Source organism: Hypanus sabinus, chromosome 14, assembly GCF_030144855.1.
Source record: "Hypanus sabinus isolate sHypSab1 chromosome 14, sHypSab1.hap1, whole genome shotgun sequence".
In the NCBI taxonomy this organism is placed as follows: domain Eukaryota; kingdom Metazoa; phylum Chordata; class Chondrichthyes; order Myliobatiformes; family Dasyatidae; genus Hypanus; species Hypanus sabinus.
The window spans coordinates 64,761,205-64,775,710 of record NC_082719.1 but is presented as its reverse complement, the minus strand read 5'-3'; the positions used below and the strand labels follow the sequence as shown (position 1 = coordinate 64,775,710).

Below are 14,506 nucleotides of genomic sequence, written 5' to 3'. Positions count from 1 at the left end.
AGCTGACAAGATCCCATGTGGGAATTGGTCAGAAAGGTTCAGTTGCTCAGCATTGAAATGAGGTAGTAAATTAGATTAGACATTGGTTTTGTGGGAGACGCCAGAGAGTGATAGTAGATGGTTGCCTCTCTGACTGGAGGCCTGTGACTAGTGGAGTGCCACAGGGATTGGTGTTGGGTCCATTGTTGCTTGTCATCTACATCAACAATCTGGATGATAATGTGGTTAAATGGATCAACAAAGTTTGTGGATGTCACCAAGATTGTAGACAGTGATGAAGACTATCCACTTCGGACTCTGTATCAACTGGAACAATGGGCTGAAAAAATGGCAGGTGGTATTTAATGCAAACAATACAAGATGTTGCACTTCGGTAGGACCAACAAGGGTAAGTCTTACACAGTGAACGATAGGGCACTGAGGAGTGTGGTAGAACAAAGGGATCAGAGAATACATGTCCATAATTCATTGTAAGTGGTGTCACAGGTTGTAAAGAATTCTTTTGTACACAAGTATTTAGTACAGCAGATGGGATGTTGTGTTGAAGCTGTATAAGACGTTACTGAGGCCTAATTTTGAGTATTTTGTGCAATTTTTCATCACCTACCTACAGAAAAGATGTAAATTAGGTTGAAAGAGTGCAGAGAAAATTTACTAGGATATTGCCCAGTCCAGAGAACCTGAGGTGTATGGAAAGATTGAATAGATTTTATTCCTTGGAATGTAGACGATTGAGAGAAGATTTTATGTAGGTATTTACAATTATGAGGGGTATAAAATAGGGTAAATTCAAGAAGGCTTTTTCCAATGAGGTTAGCTGGGACTATGACTCTAAGATTTTCATTGAAATTAGTGTAAGCTTCAATTCACTATCAACCACCAATGTGAATGTGGATCTTCAGACATTACATTTTTAATGGCGAACAAAAAAAAAACACCGAAAGACGTATCTATATAATACTTATTTTAATCTGACACATTGATTAAAATGAGCTGTTATAAGAAGGGATTAATATAATAATTACCAGGATAAAAATATTTAACCTAAGTAGGTATAACACATAAATATCAATAAATATTCTTCCAATAAATACCTAAATTTGAAATTTCATAAAATTAAGAACAATGGCATTTGGAGACAATCATGTTATCAAATGCTGTCAGTACTAATTTGTCATTACTGTTAAAATGGAGCAAAGTTAGTGGCTCGTAGGATGCAGGCACACAGCAGGGGGCTGGAATAGCTCCATCTGAAAGTTCATGCATCTTTGATTTGATAAGTGTATGCATCGTGGCAAGTTTGTACTTCAGTGGACATGTCCCATCACAATAAAAGGCATTATAACTTAATGGGGCTCTGATCCAGTCTGACCATCCAATCTCCTCAAAAGACACATGTAGCGATCGCCTACAACAATGGATCTGGCTTCTCTGGCAGTCCTCAGTGTAGCTTTCACGACGTGTCCGGATTTCTTTAACAGTTTTTTGCACTTCTATTTCCAGTTCTACTTCAAAAGACACTTTGTCTTCTGAGTCATGTTTTTGACTGGACGACCACGGAAGCAGCTCTAATTCAATACCATAATTTTCCTGCGGATAATTTATCCAATGTTCAACAGTTTTTTTAATGTCAAATGTTTCAACTTTTTCAAAATTTGATGTTAGGACTTTAGAACCAAGAAAATTAGGCTGTGTCTCTGCCCTTTTAGTTGCTGGCTTGAATAAGTTGTAGATTCTTACAAGCTGTGGGTTTTCGTCCATCGTTTTCTGATGTGAATTTGCATTCTGACATCTGCGCTTGTAGAATCTGAGTTCACCTCTCTTTACTTTAGAAAAGACAAGTATGCTCTTGACATTGGAAACATTAAAGTACAGTTGTTGTTTGTTGTTGCTTATATCACTTGTTGTTCTACTTGAGTTTTCCAAAATTGTTCCTATTACAAAAATAAGAGGAATATGTGTCAATCAGTCATTTATGCATATGCCTGTATTCTTCAGATTCAATCCTATTGTCTCAATTCTATTCAGCCTTTTATGAGAAAGAATTAATTGAGCATCTGCTTTTAACTATCCAATTCCTTTGTAGAAATCACTAATATATTTGCAATTTATATGTTTCTCTTGTGGCTTTAGCTAATGTAATCAGTACTTTAGGCATTGATCTCACTCATCTCTGAATCAAATAGAAGGACTGAAGTCACATGCCAGATTTAATTGCTGAAATCACTCATGTTAGCTTGGTACTGAGTCAGAAGACCATATAAAAGTAACTTGCACCATATGAAAAAAAAACAAAGATTTTTATGACATACAGCTTCTGAAGTTGGGAAAAACCCTAAAATTTGGTCCCATGAAGATTTCAAAAATTATTGTAATTATAATTATTTTCCTGTTACTCTTCTCTCCCTACAGTTCTCTTCTGAAAATACTGATCACAAATTTTGCTGCAAAGTGCCAATATATACTGCTTCTTTCCAATTTGTTATGGAGTGAATGGGCACTGATTTGTATCTGCCCACACATTAGATGGCTATATGCTGAGAGAGTAAAATAGTTGATTCATAAATTGTCCAAGACTGAGCACCAAGCAAATAATCCAACTTTTCCATCCCCATGTTCTTCCTGGATGTGATACTATTACACTCATTCATTTGATTGTATGAAGATTATAAAACCAAAAACAAGTACATTCATTGTTCCTGTTGCTTACCACTTTGCAGCTTACCAGAATCAAGTTTAAGTTCAATAGCTTTAGATAGCCAGCTCTCTCTATATCAGAAGTGAACAATTCTGCCATAAGTGACTCAGCATTTTTCTCTCCATTGGCCATCTGCTTAACATTCCCTATCCTTTGGGTAGGGAGGTTTCAGGATTTAGTGCCAATAAGGGGTGGGAAAACAGATGGTGGTTTGAAAATCGGACACTTGGATTAATGCTAGATTGTTGCCTTCCATTTTCATTTGATGGTACAACCTGATTCACCTGCCATGTAAATTTTGTATGTTTCTTGTATGTTCTCCCCATGACTGTGTGGGTTTTCTTCAAATGCTCCAGTTTCCTCCCACACTCCAAAGACGTACCAGTTTGGAGATTAATTGGCATTGTAACTTTTCTCATGATTAGGCTAGAATTAAATCTGGCCAGCACAGCTCCGAGGGCCTATTCTGCACTGTATGTCAATAAATTAAAAAAATAAATTCATAAATTAGTGACTTCTACAATAGCATTGGAAGGTTAAAAACAGTACAGTGGCCAAATAAACCTGGAAGTATTCCTTTGGGGGAAACATGTGCACTAAGAGTAAGTCTTCTGCTCATAAGGAAAATATCCAAACTCCACACAGACTGCACTCAAATTCAGGATTGAACCTGGGTTACTGGAACTTGCAACATTATGTGCCACTCTACTGCTGACAAAATGCCGTCTCAGTTATCCAATCCAATCTCTCTATTATCCCTAATGTCCAAAATCACTGTTAGACCCTAATGACTGAATGTCCTGACAACTGCACAGATTTACAACCCTCTGCTTAAAGACATTCCTCCCCATTCCTGAATGATCAGCTCCACATTTTGAGACAGCGTCAATAGATCTAGACTCCAGGCAGAGGAAACCACCTCACATGATCTATCTTATCAGTCCCTTTTGGAATATTGTACAACCTAATGAAATCACTTCTCATTCTTCTAAATTCCAGTTAGTAAAGGCCAAAATAATTCACTCTTTTCAAGGATAACTCATCCATCCCCAGAATAAACCTAGTAAGTCTGTGATCATTGTCTCTAATGTAAACATATCTTCTTTTAGATACAAAGACCAAAAATGGAAACAACCCTCCAACTGAGAACTCACCAAACCCCTATATAATCTCAGGAAGACTTTTGTAGATTTATGCTCTAATCCCTTTGCAGTAAAAGTCTGCATGTTATTTGCCTTCCTGATTGATAGGTGGGCTTGCACGTTTATTGTTTCTTCTTTATGAATCAGGGTGTACAAATGTTTCTGTACACCAATAATAGTATTTCACCATTTAAAACATTTCTGTTCTTTTTCTAACCAAGTGTCCATTATTTTCCCCACAGTATATACCATTTGCCTCCCTGCTACCTGCTGGCTTAACTGGTGTAGATCATTCTATGCTATGCTCACAGTTAACTTTCTCAATCTAGGCTTGTATCAGTACTAGACTTAGATATGATTCACCCTGACTTAGACACTTGGAGAAGCTAAAGGATATCTGAGAGTCCAGTACTTATAGTAAGCCACCCCAAGCAGTGGTCTGCCAACCCTTAAATGATCTAATCATTCTGAAAATTCTGAAGTTGCCGATATCCCCTTAAAGAGTGATATCAACTGCAAAAGTGATTTAGCAAACCAATACCTATTTACCAAACAACAAAACCGTGCCTACATTTTTATACAATCCGCTGTATCAGTATTGATTGTTAGCAACAGGGTGCTGGAAGGCTGTTCATTCATTTTAGTTTTAGAAATTAACATTAATTTTCTCTACTTTCATCCTCTAAAAATTGGTTGTATTAAAAAGAACTGTGCTTGAGCATGTACCCAAAACTATCACACCGAATAGGAAACAGAAGTTTGCCCTGTTTGTTTTTCAATGTATGAGGTAGAACCATCACTGCTTTAAATTTGTAACTATATCGATATTGCTCCACACATGCTATTATTTTTAGTGCTTGTGCGGAAATTTAAGCATGGCCACTGCTGGAAAGACTTGCTGAGCCTTGGTTCACCGCACTTTTTAGAAGCCTTCTGATTACAATACACACAGTCCAACTACACATTAATCATATAAAAGTACTTGAATGACCAGATACTTACCCTTTACAATAACTGAACTGACAGAATCCATTCTGGTGGACTTCGTGTTCAACAAACTACTGTTTTGGTTGGATTTCCGCACACGCTGAAGATAAAGTTTATACATTTTCTCCTCCTCTGTTCTAGAAATATTAATTCTGGGCGTAAGAGGTTTCTCCAATCCTAGTTGTTCCATGATTGCTTTCTTAATCGCTTCAATCTGAACTTGTGTCTCATGTTTCCGCTGGAGACTGTATTGAGGCTTCAGCTCACTGCTCTTGTTGCACATCAATGCCAAATAAATATAAAGATATATGGAGTAATATCTGTGCAGTTCCATGGGATCACTGTCTGGAAAATGCTGCAACAGCAGACGATGAGATTAGTGTTCGCTCTGGCTGCTTTTCTCTCCAGTTAACAGAGCAAGGTTGCGTGGGTTTATATAGAGTCCAAAGTTGACCCTGTTCGCCACCGCCTTTTGTTTATTCATAATCTTAGTGGAACAGAGAACTTAGTTTAAAAGCACCCGCAGACGAATAGCGTAATAACCCTCATAATAACTGATGTTAAAAGTGGCTCATTTTTTCTACTTAATACGCTTTCTAAATTGTGATTTTAAACTAACAAATGTAGCCGTTAGAAGGGCTTTTAACGCAATTAAATGACTTTGTCACTAATGTCACAGAATAGTTATTCTGAGAGTATTTCATATACATATATAAAAAGTTAAAATACATTCTTGCCTCTGGGGATTTTTGCCTGAAGTATTGACATATTATTTGAGAATTAATCTCATGATGCCTGAAGAAGTATAATTGTTTGGCATATTTCCTGTACTGAATACTCACTTACCCCTCCTGAACTGCTATCACCTGCAAGTTCAACAAATTTGCACTGGGCTTCAGAACTAAGCTGTTTATGTAAAATTATAAATTATGGCAATCTGATATTAATCACATGTGACACCTGCTCACTCCTTTCTGTGGCATCACAACTGTTCTCCCATAGAATTGAGCGATTTTCAACATTTCACATAGCTCTATTTTGAATTTAGATATACAGTGTTGCAAGCTTCAAGAAGCCCATTAGGATATTTCTTCATTTATTTTCTTGCAGTCAGACGTCACTGGTTCTATCTTCATTTATTGTCCATCTCTAATTGTGTACGAGTTGGGGAAGGATCAGGAGTCCCATGAGGGCTGTTGTGACTGCTGAACTGAGTCACCCAAAGACTGACAATGGTTGATATTTAAGGTCTTTATTCATGTCAACAAGCTGGCATTCTCTTGGAATCAATCTCAGAAGATTCTCCCTGAATGCAAACTACATCCAGTTTCTATACACTTCAGAACAAAGAAAAGAGCAGGTGGTTCAATGCGATTTTAATAGCTACAATGACTATTCACTTCAATGTTTTGTGTCTAATAAATGGTTCCACTGAATTACATTTTTACACTGTGAGCACACTGTAACTGATAAGACATCTCTGAATGTTCAAACATCTTTACTGGGTCAAGGTATTTTGCATGGATGGTCTTAAAGCTTCCGGACTGCCAAGATTAGTGCTGTGAAGGCTGACACTCTGGATACCCAAATATATCAACTATTGATCGAGTAAATTTGCCTATGACCCTGTTTGATGTGCTAGTTTGGAAGCTTCTTTGATCTCTATCACAATGATGCAAAATAACTTTGCTAAGCCTGTCTGATCCCTGGTTTGTTATAGGGTAATTAACATACCCCCATCGTTTATGTTTGCCTGATGCCTATAAGAACATATTGTGGTCTTGTTTGTTTACAAACCAAACCTCTTGAATGACTAGCCTCCTGCTATGGGCCACTGCTCTGTAAACTGTACTGTTTGTTTACAAGGTTGTCCTTTTATTTTCAAAATGATTAATGCTTAAAGCTTACATTAAAACCAGTTTCCTGAAGACTGGTTCTTGTTTGAATTCATGCCTGCTCTACTCACATAATTCCATCACTCCTGAATGTCTAACAATGTCCTGGCAGGGGAAGAATGGTAGGTTTCATTCTCTGAAGGACATTAATGACCACTATCATCCCCTCAAAACTAATCACTAATCTTCAAAACCAGGGCCTTGTTACCTCCCTATGCAACTGGATCCTCGATTTCTGCACTTGCAGAACCTCAGTCAGTACAGACAGGCAAAAGCATCTCCTCCACGATCACCACCAGCACAGGTGCACCGCAGGGTTGTGCACGTAGTCCCCTGCTCTACTCGCTTTACACTTATGACTGTGAGGCTAAGTACAGCTCCAACGTCACATGGAGGTTTGCTGCCAGCACCACTAATGTTGGTCAAGTCAAAGGTGGTAAAGAATTGGCATATAGGAGGGAGATTGAAAATCTGGCTGAGTGGAGCCACAACAACAACCTCTCACTCAATGTCAGCAAGACCAAAGAGCTGATTGCCAACTACAGGTGGAGGAAGACGAAGGCCCATGAGCCAGTCCTCGTCAGGCAATAGGAGGTGGAGAGGGTCAGCAACTTCAAATTCTGTGGCGTTATTATATCAAAGCATCTGTTCAGAAGCCAGCACATAAGTGCCATCAGAAAGAAGGCACAACAGCACCTTAACTTTTTTAGAAGCTAGTGTAGATTTGGCATGTCACCTAAAACTTTGACAAGCTTCTATAGATGCACAATGGAGAGTATCCCAACTGGTTGCAACATGGAGTGGTATAGAGACACCAATGCCCGAGAATGGAAAAGTCTACAGAAAGTAGTGGATACAGCCCAGAACATCACGGACAGAACCCTACCACCTATTAGCGTACTTACAAGGAGCACTGCCACAATGAAGTAGCATCCATCATTAATGAGCCCCACTATCCAGGCCATGCTCTCTTCTTGCTACTGCTAATGGGTAGTAGATGCAGGAGTTTCAGGTCCCCACCACCAGGTTCAGGAACAGTTATTACCCTTCAACCAGCAGGCTCCTGAACTGATGTTGTTAACTTCACTCACCTCAATCTGAATTGACTCACATTCAAGGGCTCCACAACTCTGCAACTGCCAGGGATGGTAATAGAGGCAGATACATGAGGGGTATTTAAGGGTCTCTTGGATAGGCACCTGGATGATAGAAAAATGGAGGGTTATGTAGGAGGGAAGAGTTAGATTGATCTTAGGGTTGGTTAAAAGGTCGGCACGCACAACATTGTGGTCCGAAGGGCCTGGGTTGTGCTATAATGTTCTATGTTCTACGCAAGCATCGTTTTTCATAAATTTTGTTGTATTTTTAATTTTATTTTCCAGTAAAAGCCCACAAGAATATGAATCTCAAGGTTGTACATGATGACATATTTGTATTTTGATCATAAATTTACTTTGACTTTGAAATACTTTTTTAAATTCACAGTTTTATGGTTATGGTTACCAAGGATGTTTTTTTTCCTGAATTTATGAGTTTCTTGAACTTCAATACTGCAGCTGCCCTGGATCAGAGATCCATAATTTTAGTGATTAATCCAGTAACCTAACCATTGCATCAACTTGCTATTGAATTAACTCTAATGGATTATAGGCTTCCTATTTTTAATGATTACTATTTCCCCAAAATGGGCACTTTGTTAATTTGCTTCCAGTTTGCTCATTGACAACATTTTTTAAAAAATCATCCATAATGATGGCCAATCTTTTACTAATTTTAAGTTTTTTATGTCAGAGTGGTCTGATCCATTGTAGATGGTCTAGGAGTTCCATCTTATTTAGATGAGAGTTATGTATTTGGTTTAACTTGGCATAATTAATAACGATGATGATAACCATCACAGAATGCAAAAAATGTAAAAATTATGGCATTCTCTCATAATGTGTGGCATACCTCACACAGGCCAATAAACTGGAAAAATTAAGTGCACCCTCTGTAACCCAATTTCTGTCAACAAGATTAAAAGTGAGTTTTATTTGTCACATGGACATTGAAGCATACAGCAAAATAAATTATTTCTGTCAAATCAAGTCAGCGAGGATGGTGTTGGCTAGACTACAAGTGTTGCCACTTTTCCAGTGGCAACATCGCAAACCCACAGCTCACTAATCCTAGTCTGTACATCTTTGGAATGTGGGGGGAAACCGGAGCACTAGGGGAAACCCATAGGGTCATGGGAAGAATGCACAGACTCCTTACAAATAGCAGCAGGAATTAAATCCCGTTCTTACAGCTGTTACACTAATCACTACACAATTGCGCCACTGTAAAATCAATAATACAATATTTCAGAAGTTAATCAACAGCTACTGCATTAAATCCAACCAATTATGGGTGAATTTTGATGCCAGCTTCTCCATCATAGCAGAAGTAGAATACAAAGAAAAATTTGGAATACACAGGAAAAAAATCACTTGCAGAAAATCTATTGCCCAAAGAAAGCAATGACAAGAAGTAACAGCAACTGTGAAATAAAACATAATGGCTTCATCTCTATTTGTTTTTTTTGAATAGTTTGTAATTATAAATCTCTACGAATCTAAATCTCTTGATCAGCTAGGAGAGTCCTTTCCCAGTTTCCACAAATTGAAATGTTCTGGGTCATTCAATATTCTTTAAAATATCTGACACACAGAAACATTTAAAATCTATTAAAATTGAAGTAAATCTTAAGTAATTAATTTTGTAAAATGATTAAGTTACTTAAATACATAAATATTTTAAAGGATTAAACTGAAGTACATTTTAAAAATGTTACCTTCCACTTTCTTCCATGCTGGTAGCCCTGTAAGCCCAATCTAACTCAATAGGTTCTTACCTGTCATAGGATCCAACAGCATAAATACTGGGAGATTTCATCAAGACTAACCTCCCCTGTTATATTCAGAATTGGCTTGCCTGCAGAAAGCAGAGGGTCGTGGTGGAGGGAGTACATTCAGATTGGAGGGTTGTGACTAGTGGTGTCCCACAAGGATCTGTTCTGGGACCTCTGCTTTTGGTGATTTTTTATTAACAACCTGGATGTGGGGGTAGAAGGGTGGGTTGGTAAGTTTGCAGATGACACAAAGGTTGGTGATGTTGTAGATATTGTAGAGGATTGTCAAAGATTGCAGAGAGACATTGATAGGATGCAGAAGTGAGCTGAGAAGTGGCAGATGGAGTTCAACCTGGAGAAGTGTGAGGTGGTACAATTTGGAAGGACAAACTCCAAGGCAGAGTACAAAGTAAATGGCAGGATACTTGGTAGTGTGGAGGAGCAGAGGGATCTAGGGGTACATGTCCACAGATCCCTGAAAGTTGCCTCACAGGTAGATAGGGTAGTTAAGAAAGCTTATGGGGTGTTAACTTTCATAAATCAAGGGATAGAGTTTAAGAGACGCGATGTAATGATGCAGCTCTAAAATACTCTAGTTAGGCCACACTTGGAGTACTGTGTCCAGCTCTGGTCGCCTCAGTATAGGAAGGATGTGGAAGCATTGGAAAGTGTACAGAGGAGATTTACCAGGATGCTGCCTGGTTTAGAGAGTATAGATTATGATCAGAGATTAAGGGAGCTAGGGCTTTACTCTTTGGAGAGAAGGAAGATGAGAGGAGACATGATAGAGGTGTACAAGATATTAAGAGGAATAGACAGAGTGGACAGCCAGTGCCTCTTCCCCAGGGCACCACTGCTCAGTACAAGAGGACATGGCTTTAAGGTAAGTGGTGGGAAGTTCAAGGGGGATATTAGAGGAAGGTTTTTCACTCAGAGAGTGGTTGGTGCGTGGAATGCACTGCCTGAGTCAGTGGTGGAGGCAGATACATTAGTGAAGTTTAAGAGACTACTAGACAGGTATATGGAGGAATTTAAGGTGGGGGGTGCTATATGGGAGGCAGGGTTTGAGGGTCGGCACAACATTGTGGTCCGAAGGGCCTGTACTGTGCTGTACTATTCTATGTCCTATGTTCTATATTGCATATAATTTGTTTCTCTGAAAACCATCAGTATTTACCACCAAAATCAAAATCATAATGCTACTTCCAGGAGAAACCAGATGACAAAGGAGATAGCATTCGAGGAAATGTTTTTACTTTGGATTTGTTTTTTGCTACCTTCTTAGAGCGGTAACTTGAATAGATCTGCAGAAGCCATTTTTATGGTTCATGAAATTCTGTGTGTAAAAAGGGAAAAGAGTTCTGCTATAACAGGTGTTTAAGAATAATAGTTTGTTAATAAAATTGTCCCTGTCTTTGCAAATCTGTTGAAGGTTTAAAGAAATGATCCAATGAGACATTGTTAAGTTCCACCATCACTAACTCCAGAACTGTTCAAAATGTTTTGAATCTACGTAAGCCTTCAAACCTTCAACTGGTTTCAAACTCTCAGTATCTAACCTGGTCCATGCCACAGGGAATAATCAAAACATTATATCTTGAGACCATGCTCTTCAATTTAGCATAACTTAGGTTTCCATTGTAGGAACATACCATTGAATTACTATACCTGTAAGGAAGTTTTACATTCTGCCAGTGACCACATGGATTTCCTCCCCGATTCCAGAGATGTGCGGTTTAGTAGGTTAGTTGCTCACATGAGTACGATTGGGCATGATCAAAGTACCATATGTTACCATACCACCTTGAGATTCATTTTCTTGTAGGCATTTAAGAAAATCTTTACATAATCAAAGACTGACAAACAACCAGTGTGCAAAAGACAAACTGTGCTAATAAAAGCAATTCTGAACTCATGAGCTGTAAGGAGTCGGTGAAGGGGAGCCTGTAGGCTTTCCCAATGGCACTAGCAATAGACAGCGACGTTTTGTGCGCTATTCTCAGGAAAGCTACTGGATTTTAGTAAAAGAGAAATTTCTCTGAGGCAATTCTGTTGCCAATGGCTACTCTGGAAAAGTAACTTCCCACAATCTCTCACAACAGACAAGCACTACATTGTTAAAACGCAATGGCCATGTACAATTCATCACTTGCTTAGCCAATGTTATAGGTAAACCCAAGTTATCACATATTACAGCTTTTTTAAGTTATATAATATTATATATTACAGCTTTCTATTAATCTTAATATAAAATAATATATCTTGTCCCAACAGCCTTAGCATAAACTTGTCAACTATACCTATAACGTTATAGGTCTTAGCATAGTACTTCAATTTCATAAAAATATTTTCATATCTATATAACCCATATGGGGGTCATCAAAATGCACCAAATTTAGAAAATTCAAAAAAAATCAAAATGTTAATTAAAACGTCAGTACATAAACTCCTTTCAATATACAGATCACTTGTAAGTTGTAGTATTGCAGTTTCTCCACTTAAGTAGTGATGAAAGAAATCTTCCAGAGAGAAAGCCTTGTTTATTGCGCCCTCTATTGTGCAGATGCTGATATCTTTACATCCTTTTTTGCTCTTAGAATATAGATCACTGTTATCAAACTATGGATTCCCATTTTCAGCTTAAGGATTCTGAAGATGTCAAGTTCAGTGGCAATTTATCTGTCCCTAATAATAACACTGAATGCAAATAGTAGCACAAAGTCAGTAAATTCAGAACAGCGTTATTTAACAGAGAATGGATTGTTCCTCATCATAATAATTGTGAAAACAACTGGAAGATAACAAGATACTGTGTTTGATATTTGGGCTGCATGATTTTTTTCTGATGATTATGTAAAGATCAAGATTAAGAGTAAAATATGTGGTTCTATGCATTATTCTACTGAAGGCAAATGAAAAGAACTATCTTAGTTACTCACAGCCGATAACTTACTACATTTCATCTTTTCTGGAGATACTGATCTCTGCACTGGGTGGTCTTGCACGGGCAGTAATTTCCATCCAGTACTTCCTTGTGACAATTACTTTTGTGGAAGTTCAACAGTAAGTACATGAAAGCATCTTCAAATGATGTGAGGGAGGACTCTAATTCTTTGTAAAACCTCCATCCACATTAAGTACTTCCAACAATGAATTTGATGCTGAGATCCTCCAGCACTTTGTACATTGCTCCAGATTGCAGCATTTGCAATCTCTTGTGTCTCCAACAAGAGACTTCCACTGATTTTCCTTTCCTCACATATTAGCAGCTCTAATGAACATCTCCAGTTCACAAACATGACCCTCCTGGTTCAATTGTCTTTCATGTTAATTTCCCACCTCAGTCCATTTAGGCCAAAAGACCATAAGATATAGGAGCAGAATTAGGCCATTCTGGCCTGTCGATTCTGCTCCATGATTTCATCATGGCTGAACCATTTTCCCTTTCAGCCCAAATTTCCTGCCTTTTCCCCATATCCCTTCATGCCCTGACTAATAAAGAGTCTATCAACCTCTGCCTTAAATATATCCAATGACTTGGCCTCCATAGCCACCTGTTACAATGAATTCCACAGACTGACCACTCTCTGTCTAAAGAAATTCCTCCTCATCTCCATTCTAAAAGGACCCCCCTCTGTTTTGAGGCTGTGTCCTCTTGTCTTAGACTCCCCCAGCATAGGAAACATCATCTCCACAATCACTCTCTTGAGGCCTTTCAACATTTAATAAGTTTCAATGAGGTCACCCCTCTTTCTTCTGAATTCCAGTGAGCAGATGCTCAGAGCTGCAGCTCCACTTCCTTAACACATTCTCTGAGGAACTGCACCTTGGCACACCTGGTGCAGATGTGGTTATCCAGGAGGCTGGAAGTCTCTCAGATTTCCCCTATCTCACAACAGAACTCCCTGTTCTAACTGTGCCCTAACAGATGAGGAATGAAGAATAAAGAAGAAAAAATAAAACTTACCAAATACTTACCTCACCCAAGTCTGATGAGCCAGGCAACTCCAACATTGGACCGTTCACAACAATGGCCGCTCCACTTGCACCTATTTTATTTTTATTTGCCTTTTCTAATGCATCCTGCTCCGTGATTTGTCACAGACCAACTCCAAAAAACTACTGCAAAGTGCTGCCCTTTTAATCTTGAGTGCGAAACCCAAGTGAAAAGGTAGCTCTCTTCTCGTGCTCCCATTCAGTGACTGGTCACACTCCAACTCCTCATCTCTCTGTTTTTAGCCTCCACATTTTTTCACTGTAGCTCAGGAATGCACCACACTTTAAAACAAGGGATATTACAACCTTACAGGTTCACCAATTTCAGATTGTAAACATCACAGCATTTCCTTCCAGACTTCTAGTAGTCCTTCCACATTCCTTGTGTAATTTCAGGGAATAACTTTGTATTCACACTTCCTTAAGGATTTCGTAAATTAAACAATATTCTCTTATTTAATTTCTTCCTGCCTTTTACCTTTCTGTTTTAGCCTCCTTCCACCTTACTCAGCATCTTAAAAAAAGAAAATAATGGAAACATTAGACAGGTTAAGCAGCATCTGGAAAGAAAAAAAGAATGAACATTTCAGGTTCTCTGGGCCTCTGTACCTCCCTCTGCAATTGGATCCTCAACTTCCTCACTGGAAGACCACAGTCTGTGTAAATTGGTGATAACATATCCTCCTCACTGATGATCAACACTGGTACACCTCAGGGGTGTGCGCTTAGCCCACTGCTCTACTCTCTATACACACATGACTGTGTGGCTAGGCATAGCTCAAATACCATCTATAAATTTGCTGACAATACAACCATTGTTGGTAGAATCTCAGATGGTGACAAGAGGGCGTACAGGGATGGGATATGCTAACTAGTGGAGTGGTGCAGCAGCAACAACCTGGCACTCAACGTCAAT

The 14,506-nt window shown here is 38.7% G+C and overlaps 1 protein-coding gene across 1 annotated transcript; it reads right to left on the bottom strand.

Annotated features, from left to right (window-relative positions):
- Positions 1 to 1,116: 1,116 nt before the first annotated feature.
- LOC132404424 (bone morphogenetic protein 4-like) lies at positions 1,117 to 5,161 on the bottom strand. Its single transcript, XM_059988557.1, has 2 exons — positions 4,843 to 5,161; positions 1,117 to 1,934 (listed from the first exon to the last, which is right to left on the bottom strand). The coding sequence occupies exons 1-2, from the start codon at positions 5,159 to 5,161 to the stop codon at positions 1,117 to 1,119; spliced, it is 1,137 nt and encodes a 378-aa protein (XP_059844540.1).
- Between the last annotated feature and the right edge of the window lie 9,345 nt (positions 5,162 to 14,506).